Source organism: Thamnophis elegans, chromosome 16 (genome assembly GCF_009769535.1).
Source record: "Thamnophis elegans isolate rThaEle1 chromosome 16, rThaEle1.pri, whole genome shotgun sequence".
Lineage (NCBI taxonomy): Eukaryota > Metazoa > Chordata > Lepidosauria > Squamata > Colubridae > Thamnophis > Thamnophis elegans.
Genome location: NC_045556.1, coordinates 18416181 through 18437568, shown reverse-complemented (window position 1 = coordinate 18437568; position 21388 = coordinate 18416181). Strand labels below are relative to the sequence as shown.

At 38.7% G+C, this 21388-nt stretch overlaps 1 protein-coding gene across 4 annotated transcripts in view; it reads right to left on the bottom strand.

Annotated features, from left to right (window-relative positions):
* The window catches only part of CLPX (caseinolytic mitochondrial matrix peptidase chaperone subunit X), a 25982-nt gene extending 4866 nt beyond the window's left edge, over nucleotides 1-21116 (bottom strand). Inside the window, exons 1-12 of one of the 4 annotated variants that reach the window (XM_032232599.1) lie at nucleotides 20833-21116; nucleotides 18679-18705; nucleotides 16136-16296; nucleotides 14060-14177; nucleotides 11086-11240; nucleotides 9331-9490; nucleotides 7497-7538; nucleotides 5987-6163; nucleotides 4325-4489; nucleotides 3061-3149; nucleotides 2347-2511; nucleotides 1-264 (exon numbers count right to left, since the gene is read on the bottom strand). The exon at nucleotides 1-264 is cut by the window's left edge and continues 36 nt beyond it. In XM_032232599.1, the coding sequence (XP_032088490.1) occupies nucleotides 1-264; nucleotides 2347-2511; nucleotides 3061-3149; nucleotides 4325-4489; nucleotides 5987-6163; nucleotides 7497-7538; nucleotides 9331-9490; nucleotides 11086-11240; nucleotides 14060-14177; nucleotides 16136-16296; nucleotides 18679-18705; nucleotides 20833-20905 (1596 nt within the window). In that variant the 5' untranslated portion in view covers nucleotides 20906-21116. The remainder of the gene's footprint in view (nucleotides 265-2346; nucleotides 2512-3060; nucleotides 3150-4324; nucleotides 4490-5986; nucleotides 6164-7496; nucleotides 7539-9330; nucleotides 9491-11085; nucleotides 11241-14059; nucleotides 14178-16135; nucleotides 16297-18678; nucleotides 18706-20832) is intronic. The other 3 variants (XM_032232601.1, XM_032232600.1, XM_032232603.1) reach the window with 3 other exon arrangements.
* Nucleotides 21117-21388: the final 272 nt, after the last annotated feature.

The following is a 21388-nucleotide window of genomic DNA, read 5'->3' as shown; positions in this document are numbered from 1 at the left end:
GACTGCATTCCGGGGCTCTGTAAGTATCCGCACAAGAGTTTTCTCATCCAGGCTGTGCAGGGGAACGACCACCGGTAAGCGTCCCACAAATTCAGGGATCATGCCAAATTCAATCAGATCCCGGGCTTCGACGTGTCGAAGCAAGCGGTCTTTCTCTTCCATCTCTTGCTCAGAATTGGACTCGCTGCTCAGATTAGCCAAGTCGGCGGCAGCTGCGGCTCTTCTGCCTTTCCCCAGATTTGACGAGGCACCGAAGCCAAGATACTGCAAGGCAAAAGGTTCTGGCTTTAATAACAAAACTAAAGCTAATGTTTCGTTCTGGGGGTGTGAAAATGCATTGCAGGAAATTATACAAAGCGCATATGGGAGGAATCACCCTTTAGCTAAGGATCTTTTCCAAAACTGTGATGGGATAGAGGAAAACCTCTGTATTGTATGTAAGTAAGTTCAGTAGATACTGAATGCAACCAAGAGAACATGGAGTCAGCCTTTTTAAATGAATCATAAAATCCACTGGTTTATAAATTAGACTGGATGTTTACACACTTCATATAATTTGTAAATTTAGATACACGGAGATTCCAATGTGATATATAATGTTTTCCCCTATTTGGTTTGTAAAACTGAAGTTTAATTGTTGTCATTCCTCTATTTTTTCATGAGAAGTTTAAAGAGAGGGCTTTCAACAAGATCAACAAATCAGTCTAAATTGGATATAGCTTATCCAGAAACTTCACAACAGGATTTGAATCCATTTTTTCCATCTAAAGGCCCTGGATAAACAAATTTAGTCCAAAAGAAGTCATTAAAGCAACTAAAGAACAAGATAGCTTTCATCTTTCAGACAATGACAGCATTTCTCCTAAAAAGGATATGGTTATTAATGAATATTCTCTTCTATTGGATTAACAAATATTTAGAGTGCTGGATGCAAACTGCCAGACATCAGGACTTCTTGAAGACATTTCTGACTGGAAGCTTGTAATTTAAAAAAGAATTTTATGCAAACAGTGTCAACTGGTCACAGTTGAAAAGTATACAATTTTGTTATGTCCTGCTGTCTCTTTGTGGTATAAGGTAGTCTGGGAAAAATAGCAGGCAACAAAAAAAGGATGCTTGATGGTTTCAATTAATGTACAATATTAAAAAAGTTGGCAAAACATTTTCAATGTTGTATTTGACTGTTTCTGTAAAACTTAATTCTCCTCATAAAGGGTGCAGCACCTCCTTTAATTCACCTGTTCTTATAACATCTATTTTTCCCCCTAAGTGACATATATATTTAAATATTAAAAACTTTTGGTATTACACATAATTATTTAATGCATTGCATTATGCTTTTAGCAAAACAGACTGCAATAATCTAAAATATGGCCACTGTAGAGTCTGTGTAGAGCAACCTGGATGCTAGACAATAAATTTGTGGGTGAAAATACAGTCTTTTAAGCTTCAATATCCCATTTTTAAAGGTGGTCTCCAAAATGAACGTAACAAACTCCAGCTCCCACTGCATTTAAAACAGGAGAGCTATTAACCCATACTGAATGATCCTCAAACCAAGATAATCAAAATTGTGTATTCATATATAAAATCTCTTCCCCATTTATCAGTTTCCTTGCAAAAATATTATCCGTTTGGGTCACCACGATGTAAAAAAGATGTGGAGACTCTAGAAAGAGTGCAAAGAAGAGCAACAAAGATGATTAGGGGACTGGAGGCCGAAACATAGGAAGAACTGTTGCAGGAACTGGGTATGTCTAGTCTAATGAAAAGAAGGATTAGGGGAGACATGATAGCAGTGTTCTGATATCTCAGGGGCTGCCACAAAGAAGAGGGAGTCAATCTATTCTCCAAAGCTCCTGAAGGCACAAGAAGCAATGGATGGAAACTAATCAAGGAGAGAAGCAACTTAGAGCTAAGGAGAAATTTTCTGACAGAAAAATTAACCAGTGGAACAACTTGCCTCCAGAAGTTGTGAATGCTCCAACACTGGATGTTTTTAAGAAGATGCTGGATAACCATTTGTTTGAAATGGTGTAGTGTTTACTGCCTAAGCAGGGTGTTGGACTAGAAGACCTCCAAGGTCCCTTCCAACTCTGTTATTCTATTCTATTCTATTCTATTCTATTCTATTCTAAATATTGCTGGCATCAGCACTGCATTTTAACTTAAGACTGAGCAAAATTAACCAGGACTTAGAAAATTTGCCTACCATACTGAATGATCCTAAAATCTATTTTCCTTGTGAGCTGAACTGAATGATATCTTTGCCTTTTAATGGTGACCTCTGGAGGATATTTAGCAGAGTTCTCTTCTTTATATAGCTAAAGCATGCAATTTCCTTACCTTTTCATTTTTCCTCCGGCTGATGATTCTATCCAGACCATTAAATGCACCAGAAGCAACAAAGAGGATGTTGGTTGTATCAACCTGCACTGTTTCACCGCGTAATTTGCGGGAATTCTTCTCTGGGACATTCACAATGGTGCCTTCCAGTAATTTTAACAACCCCTATGTAAAAATAGGAGAGGCCTAAGCAACACATTCATTCTTAAAAACAAGTTCAGGCAGTTTACAACAGTAACTAACTGCGGCCTATGGGAACCGTCAAACGGGCACTGAATGAATGTAATTACACAACTGTCCTTCTGTTTCCTTAACAGGTCTTGAGAGGCAAATCAGAGAGTTCCAATAGGACAAAATGTGTGGAGCTCAGGGTTGAACTGTAGAGTCTTTTGTGCTCTCTGAGCTTAGTTGGTCCCAGATGTTTTATTACCCAACTAGGTAATAACTTCAGTGGGAGTGTAGAATTTGCTCAAGGTACAGAAGCTTGCTCTGCCAATTTTGGTAAGGGTGTGATTTTCTCCTACACAAAGATGCATGAACCTGTTAAGAAAGGGAGTGATGAGCTCCCATAAGCATTATCAATGCTTAGTGTGAACGCCCATGAAAGAGTTAAGAAGGCGGCTTAGAAAATAACTTCTGCCTCAGTCTTGCACCTCCCAGGGAAATAAAACTGGTTCTTCTCTCAATCGGGGCGGGAAAGCGAAGGTTACCTACTTGTTGAACTCCTTCTCCTCCCACATCCCGTAACTGGTGAATGCCTGGAACGCTGCCAATCTTATCCACTTCATCCAGGAAAACAATGCCTGCAAATTAGAGGCAGCTTTTGAATTACACAAACAATTAGCATATAAGGTACCCTGTTTTTTTTTCTAGGATGGTAGTGACAAGGGGAGAAAATGCTCCCTGAGACATACACTTGGAATAAAAAGAGGTGGTCAAAGATAAAAAAATATCTGGTTCAATAATAGCAAAGTTATAAGGAGCAACACAAAGGTGCATTTTTCAAGAGGCAACTGGATTTTATTTAAATCAAGTCAATTTAAATCACAATTTAAATCACTAGTAAAAAGTCTTGATTTAAATCAACCCAATTTTAAACCATAATTTTTGAAGAGCAATTGTCATCTCTGTCCCAGAACGGCTCCTCCTCTGACCTGCCGTTGACTCACTGAACAGTCTCAATATGGCAGAATATACAGCCTCATGCTACATAACTAAGCTCCATTTCATGCTGAATAAACTAAATTAGGAATGTATCTTAAATAGAAAACTATAGATTTTTACTCCAAAAGCATTTTATTAAAATAAATTTGATAAAAATAAAAAAAATCTAATTTAAATTAAAAAATCCGTCTTTTTAATTATTTTGTTTTTAAAATAATCATCTATTTTTATCCACCCTGTTTTCTCTTCTCATCCAAGAAGCTCTTCAGAGCTGAAGAAGCTTCTTGGATGAGAATGAAACATCTCTAAAGAAAAAAGAAGGAAGTCCACTTGCCTCTTGAAAAAGCACTTTTGGGACAACCATGACCTGGAGGACTGAGAATCTCCACAAACATAAGGAGCAGCCCTTAGCTATGCTTTGAGGGAAGGGCACGGGAAATGGTTTTATCTTGTTGAGCCATTGGATTTGTAGTTGAGTCAGGAAGGAAAAGAAAGTCAATTTGAGAGTAAGAGCAATGCTCCTTCAATCAGCCACATGGATAATTCCAGCTGGTCAGATCTCCAATGCTGCATGCTGCATGTGTAATTCTTTTCATTTTCCCACAAATCTAATCTTTCCCTAAAAATTACTATCAGGGGATGCTTTGGTACTGTTGAAATAATTAACTTCATTCCTTTCAACTAAATCCTATTTTATGATGGGAGTAGCATGTAACAAGGAGGAGAAAATAACTGAATGCAGCAACACTGAATTCTAAATGAAGGGGAAAAAATAATAGCACGACATGGTTTTGGAAAGGGGAAATGGCTTTACCTTGTTGAGCCTTTTCTACGTTGTAATTTGCGTCCTGCAGCAGCTTTGCAATGACAGACTCAATATCTTCTCCAACATAACCAGCTTGAGTCAAAGTGGTACAATCACAGATTGCAAAAGGAACATCCAGGCACTTGGCCAAAGTCTGGGCCAGCAGAGTTTTACCTATTCGTTATTTTTTTAAAAAAAATCTGTTAGTGCAAATCACAGAATTGGAGTTTCAAATGCATTTTATTTTGCCATGGAAATAATGATTACCAGTTGGGTGGTGTGACTGTTCTAGCTGGGGAAAAAAACCAATGCATTAAAACAGTGGTTCATAACCTGTGGTGCATGGATCCCCTGGTTGGGGGGGAGGCATGTCATTACAGAGAGGCCTGCAATGTGATGGTTTAAATCTTGAGTTTTGGGGGTCCATGGCCACAAAAGATATTTAAGGATCCGTGCTGAAGAAAATGTTGAGAACCACTGCCATGGTTAATAGCACACACTTTTTCAAAATTTGCAGGGATTTGTCATGTAAGTTTGTCATACAAGTTTGTCATACACACACAGCAGTAGATGTAAATATTCTTAATACACATCAAAGTACTTGAATTTTGAGTTATCACTACGATTCTGGTATTCAAGAGGACTTCTTTCTCCTATGACCAGTCTTGATAATCTTGTTTATCACTGACAAATAAATATGAAGGGCCCTCATGGGAGCTTATGGGCTCTTTGTATTAAATCCAAATTAGCTTTTAGAGGAGCAAATCCTAATTGGATTCCTGGAACAAGAGGTGTTTAGAAAGCTACAAAAGAGATGGTATGATTTATAGCCAGAGAAACGCAGGGAAACAGAGGTGGCTATTATTTAAAAGCCAAACTGCATGATCATAAAATCATCAAACTAAGCTGAACTATTCTTCAAGCAGCAGAAATAAAAAAAAATCCTGTATTTTGGGCTAAAGAAGAATTTTGTTCAGTTTGGAAGGTATTTATTTTTTTCAGAGCATAGTGGGAAAGTGTCTGTGTGGGCTAATGATATCATTGTAGGTACAGTGGACTGGAGCTTTCCAATTGTTTCCTGTGATTGGGGAGGGAGTCTGTTCAGCAGCAGAGATAGGGATGCAGGAAGCTGCACAGAACTTTATGCTTTTTTTAAAAAAAGAAATCTGCTGCCAAATATCCATAAGGCCAACTGAGTAGCATCAGGGACAGCTGATCCACTCATGCTACATGATAGCTTCTGTTCCTTTTTGCCAATTTATTCAAACTTCATTTACTTTATTAAATGTACATAAATGTTTATGTACATAAATAAATGCACGTGTATTTATGTGCTTTCAACTAAATGTGCTTCAAACTTTGTATGTTTTTTATTCATTCTTTTACTGCTTTAAAAAACAGTAAACAAAACAAAACAACACAAAATATACTATATACATCGTGAAAGAAAAAGAAACCCCATAGATACAATGTTTTTAAAATAAAAAGAAAAAAAGTGTATCATTTTAACAATAACTATTTACAATTCTATGTAAAGTTAACTAATGCAATTATTATTCAAGTAATACTGTATAACTCTAGTACATTTATGAAACTACCATATTTGTTAACCTATTGCATTTTGCACAATACTTTCTAAATTTGATTTACGATCCGACAGGGCTTACACACCTGAGCCAGTTGGTCCAAGCAGCAGAATATTGCTTTTTTCAAGCTTGATGTCATCATGGGCAGAATCTAATACTTCGCCTCCTCGTTTTTCTGGAGGCATCTGTTGATTCACCTGCTGCTGCATGGATGCCCCTAAAGCGTTGCCGTGCGGACTAATGCCAGCAATCTGGAGAAGTTCTGAAATACACAAGCATTCCACAAACTGAGAAACGAAGTGACTTGATGGGCCATACAGTGTGCACATTTACAATTCCAAACATTCTTCCACTTGCCTGAAAGTTACCAGAGAGAAGACCATTAGAAACTAGTCTTGCAGTACAACAGCTTAGTTAAGACACCTCAAAAATTTCTGGATTGCTTTAATATTGACTGTTTGAATTGGAGGTAACAATGCAGGTCACATTCAACACTAAGCCATTAACCGTGGTTCATAAACCACGACAGCTGCACTTGCAAAACATTCCAACGCACAGACAAAACAAACAAGCATTTGGTTCAGGTCAAGGGTGGATTTAGGTTCTAACAAACGGTTTAGCAACGCAGGAATATTCCATTTAAACCAAGTAAATAATTCAGATTTCCACAAAAATGATAGCTACGCATTATGCCTTTATGAAATATTGAAATATTTATTCTGCAAGTAATTAAAACACATGTTTGGTTTCTCTTCAAATCGTGTAAATCTTTCACAATAAAGTTAGGGGAAAGCTTTAAAAAGTCAAATGTTCCTGGCAACCCTGTAACATGTAATATTGCATCCTTTTTTTAAAGATTAATTTAGGACTTTGTGCCCTTCCATTCATTCATCACAGATCCCAGGAGTGTCCTTGCATTCTAGTTTCGGCATCGTTAATGTAAAATGAGAAAAAAATCCAACAACAGGATAATAATTCCATTCCATAGCCTACATGGAAATATTTAAAAAATAAATTTCTGACAGATTTCAGCCGGTAAAAACCTGAGGAACTATTCATTTTATCTCTCCTCGTTATTTACTGTGTGTTTATTTATTCCAAGTAAACATTGACTACAGTGGGGTAAAGAGGCCAAATTCTGATTTACATGGAGAACCTTCTGAAAAAAACAGAGATCTGAACATCCCTGAAGTGGGTAAATCTGTATCTGAATAGAACCACTGCAGTCTGCAGGAAAAGGTTCACAATTAAATCCTTTTCTAGCCAATAAGTGTGTCTTTATACACAGAAATTAAGCAACTAAGTAAATACATAATCTGATCTGGTCTATTTCTTTCTTTCTTTCTTTCTTTCTTTCTTTCTCTTTCTCTTTCTTTCTTTCCTTCAATGCCCTTTCATCACCTGTGGGTTAAAAGTGGCAAAGGTGAGACACAAATTCACCTTCACAGCGAAAATGAGGCTCAGGTGTCTGGTTGAAAAGTGAACACACGATGGAGTTGTAATGTTTCTTCACAGCTGCAGTTTAAATGCTACTTGTGGTTAAAATAAGGGGGGGGGAGATATTGCAGAGGAGGCCATGAGGAGAGACCACTTACTTGTAAATCTGTACTCATCCTCCCGTCTTCTTATCTCTAATTCTATGAGACAGGATGAAAATAGTAATATGATGGAGAAAGAGATAGAGATATATTAAAAAGCACTACATTTTCTTCACCTCTTGCCCTCTTCTGAATACAGGTTTATGGATCAACGGACATCACTAACAGCAAGGAAAAGACATGCTCACCCACACACATACACTCACCAGTGAAATATTTACAATTTTATAATGCAGCTTATAAATGACACAGAAGACTTGCTAATACAAGCATATATGGTTTTTACATGGCAATAAAAGAAAAAAAAAACAAATTCTGCAGCGTTTTATTGCGTACAGGTTTTATTGCGTACAGGTAGTCCTCAATTTACAACCATTCATTTAGTGACCATTCGAAGTTACAACAGCACCGATAAATGTGACTTATGACCATTTTCACACTTACAATCCATGGTCATGCGATCAAAATTTGGATGCTTGGCAACTGGTTCGTATTTATGATGGTTGCAGTGTCCCGCGGTCATGGGATTTACCTTTTGCGAACTTGTGACAAGCAAAGTTAGTGGGGAAGCCAGATTTATTTAACAATCATGTTACCAACTTAACAACTGCAGTGATTCACTTAACAACTGTGGCAAGGAAGGTGTAGAACAGGGCAAAACTCACTTAACACCTGTCTCGCTAATCAACAATTTTGGGCTCAATTTGGTCGTAAGTCAAGAACTACCTGTGATAAACGTCTAGCCAGAAAGAAAGTTCTGCTGAAATCAATAGGATTTCCTCCCAATATTGCAGTCACATGGGATAAAAATGGGAAAATATGGGATAAAAATGGGAAAATATTTCTGTATCAGATAGTGCCAAAGAAGCCTTCATATTGAAGACTAAAGAACTTAGTAGTTCTACTCTTATAATATAGCAAATCCCTAATGCGCCCTTTTAATATCAGCATAATTATAGGAAATCAAATGTTTTGATTAAACTACACCCCTTAATAATACAGTCACTTACTCTCGTGATGGCTGCAACATTTCCATGAATTTTTAAAATAGTAATACTGCATTTTTGTCTGTCTGATGATTTGTATTAATCTGTTTTTTTTTAAATTTGCTAATAATAGTATGTATGCCATGCTGAAAATAACTTGGCTTTGGCCCTATACAGTTTTTATTACTGCTTACAGCAGAATCAAAGGTATCTAAACTGCTTATCCATTAAGAAAATATTTGTCATTCGGGATTCATAAATTCCTTATGTGAATTTATTTGCAAACACCAGAAAGAATTCCAGCTGTTAGTTCCTATATGTTGAAAGTACAGAGAATATGTAACTAAAACAGGTATTTAAAGCAGCTTTTAAAATATTTTAATAACGGGAAAGAAAAACTGCTCTAGAAGGCAGTAAAAATTTTTGGTCTGCTCTCATTGCAGTCTTCCATTTGAAGATCTATTTTTTACCTCAAAAAACTGTATTTCAATTTGATTTATTTCAAATATATATATCTTCCCTCATTTTCTTTTCTGTGGCCTCTTTTAGATATGTGTTTTCTACCTTTTTTCAGCTTTATTTTTTATTTATTTTAAGTTATTAAGGAAGACTTAGGACTAATCAGGGGGATAATAGTTTTACTATTAAGGGCTAATTTGCAAAAAAAAAAAAAAAAAATTAAAAAGGAGAAAATAACAAGTACCACTTATCCGCTCCTTGTGTTAAGTGAGCTACTAACACCAACACCCTCTGCATTTTTTTTTAAACAGTCATTTTCACGTAGACCACAGGAGGAAAGTTTGTGCCAAGCTGTCCCTGAACACAACGTAAAATGCTCTACCAACCTCTTGGAGTCAGAGAAGCCTGTTTTTCAACTTCGGCTTGTTGCCTCAGATTAGCAGGGATGTTGTTGTAGATTCTCTTGTAGTGATTGTACACGGCAACCGAAAGCACCTTCTTTGCGAAACACTGACCAACAACGTACTTGTCGAGGTAGTTATAAATCTAGCAGAAAAAAGCCAACACATCCTCAACGACACAAGGGGCTTCATTCAATAGAGAGAAAGAATAAAAATCCAGGGTCAGAGGGGGAGGGAAGGCCTGACTGCTAAGGCTTCAGGGCTGTTGTTTACCTTTCAGCTAGTTAAGATTCAAGAGGTTTTTTTTTCCCTCTGCAAACTGTTTTTAATACTGTGAGCTTTTAAGATTCTTTGTCTGCCCCATTGCTTTGGGGTGGGGAGTTGACAATGCAGAGGGTTTTTTTTTTTTAATGATGGGAAAGCTCTCAGGTGGCAACTGCAGCAAACACTCTTTTTCTAAAGTTTTTCAAAACTATAATGCCGTGATGGCGAACCTATGGGGCATGTGCCACAGGTGGTATCACAGAGCCCTCTCGGCGGGCATGCGAGACGTCGCCCCAGTACCTCCTGCTGGCCAGCTGATTTTTAGGTCTGTGCCGCACATGCGCGGGGTGCGTGTGGATGCGCAGTGGGGTGCCGTACGTGAGCATTACATTATGGATCTGGACGCGCACATGCTGTCGCGCAGGTGTGCACATGCTTTTGCCACACTACAGCAAAAAGGGTAGCTGTCACAGCTCTAGTGCTTACAATATTTCAGGGAAGCTATAGGGGGCCTACAAAACTAGGGAAGCCAACAAGGTCTTTTTGGAAACCAAGAGGCTTTTCTTGTTCTTTAAAAGTGTAATTCTTGGAAAAATCGAGAATACGTGAGATGGCCCCAGTACTTTAAACGGGTCTTGGAAAACATGAGGAATGGAAACAAATTTTGGGATGGTTGGGAAGTGTCACATAAAATATAACAGTAAAACAGGGCAGAATAATAGAGTTGGAAGGGACGCTGGAAGTGTTCTAGTCCAACCCCCTGCTCGAGCAGCAGACACTACCTCAGGGCTGTCAAACTCCTGGCCCGTGAGCCGGGTACGTCACACACTGGCCACGCTCATGCTCGGTTTATGGATGGCAAAAAAAAGTCCCGATATGTCACGTGACGATTGCATGATGACATGAGTTTGGCACCCCTGCACTACACTATTCCAGACAAATGGCAGTCCAGTCTCTTCTTCAAAACCTCCAGTGATGGAGCACCCACAACTTCTGGAGGCAAGCTGTTCCACTGGTTAATTGATCTCACTGTCAGGAAATTTCTCCTTAGTTCTAGGTTTGTTCTCTCCTTGATTAATTCCCATCTACTGACTGCTTCTTGTCCGGCCTTCAGCTGTCTCGTGGTAGATATTGGAAGGTTGCTATCATGTCACCTCTAGTCCTCCTTTTCACTAGACATACTCAATTCCAGCAACCATTCTTTGTATGTTTTAACCTCCAGTCCCCTAATCATCTCTGTTGATCTTCTCTGCACTCTTTGTAGAGTCTCAACGTGTTTTTTACATTGTGGTGACCAAAACTCTTGGACTAGATGAAAGGGTAGTATGATTTCACAAGAGATGGTAGATTAAGGGCCCAACTAAGGAAGATGGACAGCCAGCCATAGGCTAGGAAAATTTAGATGAATCATTTAAATTAAAAAAGCATACACTATGAAAGAGGTGATGTCCCCTCAGCTAAGGTTAATTGACTTACCTTCTTGGGTGGAGGTGGTGGCTTCTGTTGGAAGGCCAATTTTACAGCTTCTGCCGCTGTCTCTGGCTCTTTAAGGATGCTTTTCTTGGAGTCGGCTTCTGACAACACAACGAAGAAATGGTGGCATTTTTCACATTTCACAAAGCGGGTGGAAGCTGCAAAAAAGTAGAATCAGAACCTGCTTGGCAACAGCTGGTTTTCCAACCAGGCAAGTTAAAACAGTCGGTTTGAAATACAGTGCTTACAGAATGAATACGTAAATAAAATAAGGATAGGAAGGAGGAGAATAGACCTTGGTCCACAGAGGGCCCCTGTCAGTTTGAAAGGTTTGAAAAGCACTGATTTTTGTTACTATAAGCCTCCCTCTCCTTTTTCAAATGAAAAAACGTCCTGGAGTCAATTTCACAAACTTCTAATGATAGACTAAATTCCAGCCATGCAAGTCCCAATTCAAGTTTCTCCTGAAAAGCCCCAGGCCACGTAGCACTGCCTGACTTTCTGCACATAAGAGATCAGTCGCATGAAAACTGCTGTTTGATACCTATGTTCTTTCACAAGATTTTTGAAAACAATCGCCCAGAAAATGGGCTTTTCATCTACTTGAAAACTGTGCATATTGTGATTGCAGTATATTTATTCCTACTGTGCCATGCACATTCTTAGACAAAGGGATGACATCATATATATTTACATAGACTTAAGAATGAATGTACAGCAATTCTCAGGATCAATTACCATTGTTCTGAGTGGTGGTTGAGACAGCAAACAAATACTCCCTTTCCCATTGTTTAAAGTTATCTTAAGGCATGATTTCCAAATATTTTAAACAATTCCCAAAAAGTTTGGAATCTTCAGTTGGACCTAATGAGGCAACCTCAGGCTTTTTTCCCCTGGTGCTTATAAATCAGAACATTCAACTTTTGATCCAGAATTTTCACTGCCTTTCTAAATGTTTTTAAGTTCAATGCAAGACCTGAGTTTAACTTTTAAAGATCTAAGTATTTGTGGACCATCTCCATTATAACTCATTATAAACTCACAAGAATCATAAGGACTTTACTCTCCAGCTCATCTTGAGATTGAACTTAAAAGTTAAAAGTTCCTCAGTAGCATTGCAGCTTTGGCACTATGTCATTTAATGGCTTTAGGATGCCTCTTCTACGGGAAATTGACCAAACCTAAATTTTGATAGGATCTTTAACACATTTGGAAGACTAGAACAGTTTGCGGTAAACATTAGTGGAATTTTGGTGTGACATTTGGAATTCTTTACTTGTTTTTAATGCTTCAAGTGTTAGATATATCTTATGTGATTACTGATTATATAATCTGGTGCACTGTATGGTTAAATAATTAATTTTGCATACCGGATATTTCCTGTAAATGAGAGGGGTATAAGGGAACTATTTTGAGGTAATTTAGACATGAAATCAAGCATAATATAGAACACCAAATCTATTCTACTTTCTAAGTAAAATTCAATTTTATTTATTCATTTAAGAACCATGGGTATTGGTGTATGGGATTTATTTTCTAACTGAACACGCTGAAGTGAGAAAAAATGGTCCTTCAATAGCCATTGTCCACATGAATTTTTCGAATCTTATTCTAAAAGAGTATGGCAAAAACAAAGGCCACAGATCTCTGCTGGAAACTGTGTATTACACCACAATGCTGCACAAAGCTTGCTAACCCTGAAATTCTGCCTGTCAATGGTAGTGATTAACTAGTATGGAGTTTGGGTTACTGCTGATATGCACCAGGAGATCTCATTCAGGTACAAGCTCTTGTCTAAAAATGTTCTTTATTACTTGCTTCTTGATAAAGAGTTCACCATAGCCTTCTATTCAAACCATTTAGGTGGCTTTGCTTAACATAGCAGTTTTTTTGTTGCTTGGATTACTGTTAATATTTATGACATGCTTTTAAGAAAATCTGGTGTGCTTTAACATTTTTCATATACCATATCAGTCAGAGGACTTTAGCAAAACTGCTGCCTTGTTCACAAACTAATCTACTTCAGAAAGCGGCTATGAGATAAACTTTCATTTGTCCCCTGAACTCTTACGAAGGTAAGAATATAAGTAAATAAAAAACATTAACATTCGTTTCCTTGAAATGTAGCTTAAAGTCCCGTGTTAAAAAAAAAAGCTAGTTCTAGCAGATAATCAGTTTCTAAAACATGAACCTATCTATTTCCAACAATCTTAGCTGCCAGGAGGACATAAACATAGATTTATAATGCCACTTGAGATACCAGAAAAGAAATCACATAAAGGGTTTTTTTCCTTGTCATGTTGAAAGATTGGTGAGTAAGCGGTCGACAGTGATAAAGCACAATTTTGGAACATGAAATACAGGTCCCACCCTTTGTTTGGAGGGAAACTGCCATGTAGCAATTAATGCAAAGACACCAGTAACTAGGGCTAATAACCACGCCTCTACCCTTTGCAGAATATCACACACAAAGCTGATATGCTACATGTAGAACAAAATCACTCTGAAGTTAGCAAGAAAGAAAAAAAAAGAGTTAAGAGATCAAGATTCAAGCATATTATAAAGACTACCTAATATCAGGGCTTCTAATGCAGGTTGCATTGACAGCTTTTAAGATCAGATGGCTGATTATTATACAGCTGAGAAACATGCTGTAGTATTTACCCTCCATTAATTTCTTTGATTAGGACATGCTGAATCAGCAAATAAAAGAGAAGGACCAAAACAGCACAAGGACATGGTTTCTGTAAACAGTAATATGTAGCTGTGTTGTTAGTACCATAGTTGTTATTCCAAACTCTGGATGTTAAGTGGAATGGTACTTATTTCCACAGCATTCAAGAATCGATATCTAAACTCCTTTGCAAAATGACTGACATGCAGGATGGATTAAGTGTTAGCACCTTAAGCAAATAATGCAGTTCTTTTTTTTTTACAAAAACTGAGAAAGTCAGAAGATATGTCTTGTAGAACTTACAGACGAAAGTCTCCACGTGTGTGCATAAATCACCACATTTTGGGCATCGCAGCTGGCCTCCACCTTTTCCTGAGTTTCCGGAACTTGACTTTTTACCACTGCCTTCCCCAGCAGTTTTCTAATTAAAAAGAAAAAGAAAAGAAACAGGATCTTAAAAGTCAGACAACAGATTTATAATTAGCTACTAGTTAGTCCTCGGCTGATGAGCACAATTGAGCCCAAAGTTTCTTTTGCTGAGACAGTTAACTTTGCCCTATTTTACAACCTTCCTTGCCACAGCCTGTTAAGTGAATCACTGCAGTTGTTAAGTTAGTAACATTAAGTGAATCTGACTTCCCCATTGACTTTGCTTGTCAGGAGGTTGCAAAAGGGGATCACATGACCCCAGGATACTGCAACTTCATAAATATGAGCCAGTTTCAAAGTATCCAAATTTTGATCATGTGACCATGGGCATGCTCCAATAATCGTGTGAAAACTGGGCCTAAGCCACTTTTTTCAGTGTTGTTGTAATTTCGGTCACTCAATGAATGGTCATAAGTCACGGACTACCTGTACATCTTCCGCTATGTTGGGATCAGCAACTACCCTCCCCTCCGCACAAAGAGTTGTGATCTCCACTTGTAACCTTGCCTTCCTTTTCTCTCTCAAACTGTGTGTTGTGTTCTTTAAAATCCAAACATAACACCAAATGTTCATAGGGAAGCAGATACCTCCAAGTGTGAGTGAAACTGGCATCTTCAGTGAAGTGTCACCATTCACTTGAACGTGCTTCTGATTCCAATAGATCAAGGGAAAAAAGTTGCCCAAAATTCACTACACACACACACACACACACACACACACACACACACATTAACAATAAACCTTTAGGGAATCTCCTTCAGTTTCCTTTCCCTACTGTTAAAGCTACTCATAAATACTTTAGCCACCTAATGAGAAGGAAGGACTCACTGGAGAAGAGCCTAATGCTGGGAAAGATTGAGGGCAAAAGAAGAAGGGGACAACAGAGAATGAGGTGGCTGGATGGAGTCACCGAAGCAGTCGGAGTGAGCTTAAATGGACTCCAGAGAATGGTAGAGGACTGCAAGGCCTGGAGGAACGTTGTTCACGGGGTCGCGATGGGTCGGACATGACTTCGCGACTAACAACAACAAAGCTACTCATTTGCTTCCTCCTCAAGTCAGTCCCCAGGCTGTCAAAAAGAGGACACAGGAACAAGCGGAGAACACTTCTCCATTTTCTTTTTCCATACGCAGCCAAGGGAAATGGGGCCAGGAAACTCTCATCGTTGGCAGAAAACTCAAGTGGAGGGTGCCAGCTGTAGCAGATGCTCAATGTTGTTTCCTCGGCAAGCCAGCCATATTCGTAAGCCAAAGATAATCTTCATACAGAATATATCAAGCATTTAATCCGAAAAGTATCTTTGCTGAATTTTAAAAGGCACCAATTTCTAAACATGAACATTGATTGCTCAACTTAACAATTACATTGAGTATTTCAACATAATTTATGCTCCAAATCACCATCTGTGCTTTTAAAAAATCCCAGACAGCAAGTTTGAGTTTAAAGTAATTTGTCTGTGTTCAGTTTTTCATTTACTTAGCTTTATAAGATCAAAAGTCCTCTGACAGCATGAACATGTTGCTTAAATTCAGACAACTGCATTCCAAGTCACAGTTAAGGTGTTTTTTTTTTCAAAATCAGTGACTTAGTTTATGGCCTCCGACCTGGTCCCTGTGTCCATCTCTCTGTACTGAATTAGATGGGAGATGCCATGATTCAAGAGATCACTCAAAACATGTACATTTCTTTGCCCTACAGGCAGCCCTCGACTTATGACTTGTCACTTAGCAACCATTCAAAGCTACAACAGACTGCCCAGAAAGGTACTTATGATCCTGATGATTCAAAGTTCTGACAGCTATAAACCTGGGTCAGTCATATGATGACCTGCTTCATAACCGGCATGACTTAGGGCCAAAATTCCAGACACAATTGCAGTCATAAGTCAAGGATTGTCTATGGTATGTGGGATAGGGTTGTATTTTTTGAAACAACACACAAAGTGTTTACCTTACTGCCATCTCCCGAACCATCTTTACTTGCACCATCTTTAGAAGCAAAGTATGCTGGTGTTTCAGAAAAAGTTCTAAAAGGAACAATTCTTAGAGGCTGAGTTTCACAAGTCCCAATTATTCCTAAAGCAGAGAAGCAGGAACGGCCACATGGAATTCCTGAAAAAGGAAAAAGAAACGAAAGATATTTGATTATCTGGTGTATCTTTTCGGTGTAACTTATCCCCCACTTCATGGAATCCACTTGTTGAACCTTGAACCCAAGAAGTCATTAGATCTCATTCCCTTAAGAGATTTTCTCAACGATGGCAACTTCAGATGCCTGGACTTCAACTCCCAGAATTCCCCAGCCAGCCCTCCTGGATCATGAGTCTGATCCAACTCTCTTAAACTTGCCAAGGTTGGAAAACCTTGAGTTAAAAATAAACAATCAAATCCCATTAACAAGTCCTCCCCTTCTATGGCCAATTTTCCTCCCTAATATGAATATTCTTTTTAGGACTAGAGTGCAACTATGCTCAAAATGCAGACCAAATTTATACAACACATAATGGGGGATACTTTCACAAAGTAATTTGTGCTGAGGAACGGCATCCCAAAGGTACTTTTTCAAAAGGCAACTGGACTTTGTTTTTTTTTTCCTTTTGGAAAAAAACAAAGTCCAGTTGCTGCTTGAAAAATCACCTTTGGGACAACTGTGACCTGGAGGACTGAGAATCATAGACATGAGGAATAGCATCTGTTATATATTAAGCCCCTAGCATTATTTCCCCATAAAAGGTATTTTCTTCTTCTTTTATTTTGGTAATTTTTAAAATGACCAACAGTCTCAAAGCAATTTATCATAACAAGAACAACATAATAAATACTTACAAAAATAAATTGCCAGGGAGTGTACCCTTGACCTTACTAAAAGGACAACAGCAAAACATCAAGGATGTTGAAAATCTTTTGCCTGGCAGAATTTAGATAGCATTCCAAAGTTTATTTACCTCAATTACTGCTTGTTAACTGGATTTGTATAGCATTAGCATTCAAATTATTTGAGTTCCAGCATAACTCAGAATCACACAATGGCTGTCTTTGCAGAATAATAAGTTACATTTCTGTTTTCTGCATGAATGCTGCTCTGTTTGTGTCTTGATTCTAACAAACTCAGATCATGAATCTGGCTTGCTCTCCTTTGCATAAATTAATTTCACAAGCCTATCTGTCTATGTGAAAGTACCTATTAATTCAGATTATGGCTAGTGCCAAACTACAGAATGTTATTATGCAAGATTCTTCCCTTGCAAATTCAGATTCAATTTGCTACTTTGGCTTTTACAACTCAAACCTTGCAGAGATGTCTGTATAGAACAGATTGTGCCTGTTTTCTATACTTAAGAACCAGACAGTTCTGAATTTTAGAGTACTGTACTAGTACATATCCATTTATGCTTTGAATATAACAGAACCAGTCCAATGTCTGCAATTCTCAAAAAAGATTGCTTGAGGAAATGTCAACTTGTTTTTCAAAAATGTTCACTTTCCAGTTTTTTAAAAATTAAACTGCAATTTAGCAGAAAGCATAACTACTTGATTATACCCAGTGTTAGGTTTGCAACTACTTATTTACATGTTTACTATTCTTATACTAATAATACCTGAAGTATATTTGAATATTTCAAGTGTATAATTATGATATGTCTAATAATATTACACTGGTGTATAATTATAAGATCAGACAATGATATGCTGAAACCAAAAAAGGTTAATTCTAAGCCCAGGCGAATGTGATAGCAAAAGACAGATAGGACACCTAAGAACAATGTTTGTTAGTACATGAAGGTAGAATAAAAGATTGTGATATGATGTTAGAAAATAATATTTATTTTCAGCTTTGGTGTTAAATAATTCAAGACAATAAGTTGCTTCTCTGTAGCAAAGCAATTACCAGTGATGGAAGTTAGAATGTTCATTGTGCAAATTCTTAAAAACAAATACCCGTGTTATTTTTGCACACATGAAGTCAACCACTGTGGCTTTTTCAGGCAGAAAAAACAATGGCCTAGCAAAATGTGTGAACCAGTCAGTATGTTGCTTGACTGTGCAAGTAACATGAAAGTAGGAATACACAGAATACTTTACAGATACGCTAACTAAACCCTACAGAAGCAGAATTTTTATTCATTTTTTTTAAAAAAATTGGAGACATTATAGGCCAAACAAAATATGTTTGTTTCACCAAGATCACAGCGGTGTTCAAGCAATGCCTGTCAAGCAATGCCCCAACACTAAATCCTAGAAAAATCTTTCATCAGCACAACAGAGCAAAGAGCTTACACAATAGTTCATGAGGAATCAAAGCTCAGTATACAGATTGGGCATTATTTTGCAGTGAGCATGAACCCTGATCAATCTGAAGCAACATTACAAAGGTCTCTTCTCCACACATGGTATTCTGGCAAGACTATTTAAGACATAAACATTATTAAGGGCAAATTGGTATATACTTATCCATCACTAAGTCTAATGGAAACATCAATAAATGGGACTTACTTCTGGGTAGATAGGCATAGATCTGTCCTGTCAGAATAAAGTAGAGAAGAGAAAATATACAAATAAACAAGCTGAATTATATTTGTGGTATCGTATCTTAAAAAATGCTATGAGGATATGAAATAAGTAAAACTTTGCTCGGCTGATGAATGACCTTCCCTTTAATATTGTTTGCTCATTAATCCAAATTTGAAATACCCCAAATTGCCAATGAGTAATATATATATAGCTTTATGTGTTAAGACACTAAAGAATCTTATGATAAATTTAACAGCCTTCCAGGATACAATTATCAGTTTTATGATAACAAAAAAGCCAATAGTTGCACATAAGCAAACAAGATCTAAACAAAATTAAGCACAGATCTAGCAGAACAGAATACCACAAACAAACACAAAGTCAACAAAAAAAGAAACAACACTGCAAATCTAGACATGTCTACGGAATTGCCAAGTTCTCACTGGGTTTAAGAGGAGCATCCACTCAAGAAAATTCAAACCTAAATATCCTTGACTTCCAACCACAATTGGAGCCACAATTTCTGTTGCTAAGTGATGTTATTCATTCAGTTGTGTCAAACCTTTGGCAATTTTATGGGCCAGGTCTCTCCACAGCATTGCTAAGTAAGGAGGCTGTTAAGAATTGTGCCCACTTTTTCAATTGCGGTCATATTACGCTTTCATTTGTGAAATAGACACTGAAGCATTAACCATCCTAGAGCAGCCTCATCTTAAACAGGATCCCCCTTAGCAGATAGATTCTACTTTTCAGCTTATGTTTTTATTGTCCAGGTAGACTTACAACAGTTCATTTAGTGACCGTTCAACATTACAACAGCTCTGAAAAAAATGACCTAGGACTATTTTTCAGTTACAACCTTTGCAATCTCCCCATGCTCACGTGATCAAAATTCAGACGGTTGGCAATCGGTTCATACTTATGACCGTTGCTGCATCCCAAGCAAAAAAAGTCAATGGGGAAGCCAGATGGACTTCACCACCTTATCCCACTGCAGGGGTTCACTTAACAACGGTGGCTATGGAGGTCGTAAAAAAAACAGGGCAAAACTCACTGAACAAAAGAGAAATGTTGGGCACTCCTGTGGCCGTAAGTCAAAGACTACCTGCATTTGTAAGGGCAATCTCCCAGAGTCCCCCACGCCTATGGCAAAATGGGGAGGAAATTTAAAATACATTTCAATTTATTTAATAAATAAACTCCATCCCCCTACAAAGACAGCTTGCTGGACGAAGGTGTCCCGAGGCTCAAACAACAGCCAGAAAAACGTCCCTGTCCTACTCTCCCCATTTCATTCATACTCCTGTTTATTCTTATACTTATTATCTTGTAAACAATTGACAAATCAAATAAATACATAAAGTAAAATAAAAATTTTTGAAGGGGGGGGGAAAGACAGGAAAGAAAGATGAGTGGTATTTGCTGGAGACCCAAAAAATCAACAAGTGCAAGTTTCCACAAGGTAGAAATGAGAGGGAAGGGTACGAATGACAATAACTTAGTATGGAGAATAAGGATGTATACAATTATGCATATAAGATGGAAAAATTGTAAATACGCTAATGTATGCAGAAATTTAGTAAAAGGTCATTTTCTTTTATCTTTTTTTTTTGGTTGTATTACTATAATTACTGTAAATTATATTACTGTTACAATTATTAGCCTGTATGTTAAGATTTGCTATTGATTTTTTTCTTTTGGCTTTGCTTTATTTGCAATTGTTATCCTGACATGGTGCTGCCTTTACACACACACACACACACACACACACACGTCAGGATAACAATATATGGGCGTGCATGCACACTTAAAGGCACACCTGCCCACCTCCACCCCACAAAATAAAAACAAACAAGTGCTTCTAATCCAAAGGTTGGGGAGGGGGGGGTTTGTCCTGCCTCCGCCTCCCCATGAAGAGAGTCGCTCCCCCACTCCTGTCACATGCAAAACCCCCCCCCCCCAGAAAAGGGGATCAGATTAAGGGCCTCCTTCCCACCCCGGGCCTCCAGATGTGCAGCTGTGACCGATGAGTGTTGTAGTCCCCGCCTCAGGGACGGCAGAAAAGAGGAGGGGAAAGGGCTTGCTGAGGGGACACGGCGGCTGAGGGAAGAGGGTCCTGCGGCCGGGCGGGTTTACCTCGGCACGCCGATGGCAGCGATGAGCTGACGAGTCGCGCCGCGACGGCGGCGCAAGTGCTGCATCCGGCCATGTTCCCAGTCCCCGGCCGGGAGGGAGCGAGCGAGAGGAAAAACAGCCGACCGAAGAACCGCTCTCCGCCGCCTCGGCCTACCCGCCGCGCTCGACGGCCTTGTGTGGCGTCACGGGCCTCGGCCGCTCCAGACGACGGAAGGCGGCGGGAAACTACGCCTCCCGGCAGGCATCGCACACCGCCCTTTTCCCTGAGAGACGGGAAGAGCGCGCCGCCTGCAGGTCGCGCGGGAGAAAGGAAGTCTCGCGAGAGGAGGAGGCGAGGAGGGGTGGAAGAAAGAGAAGAGTGGGAATAGAAAAGTGGGTGGATGGAGAGATAGATAACAGAATAACAGATGGAAGAGACCTTGGAGGTCTTCTAGTCCATCCCCCTGCTCAAGCAGGGGACCCTCTACCAAGGATGACCTGTAAGCAGAGTCAAGTTATGCATTTTCCAAATGTTTTTCAGTTTTGAGCCCCAAAGTTTCAATAGTCACTCATCTAA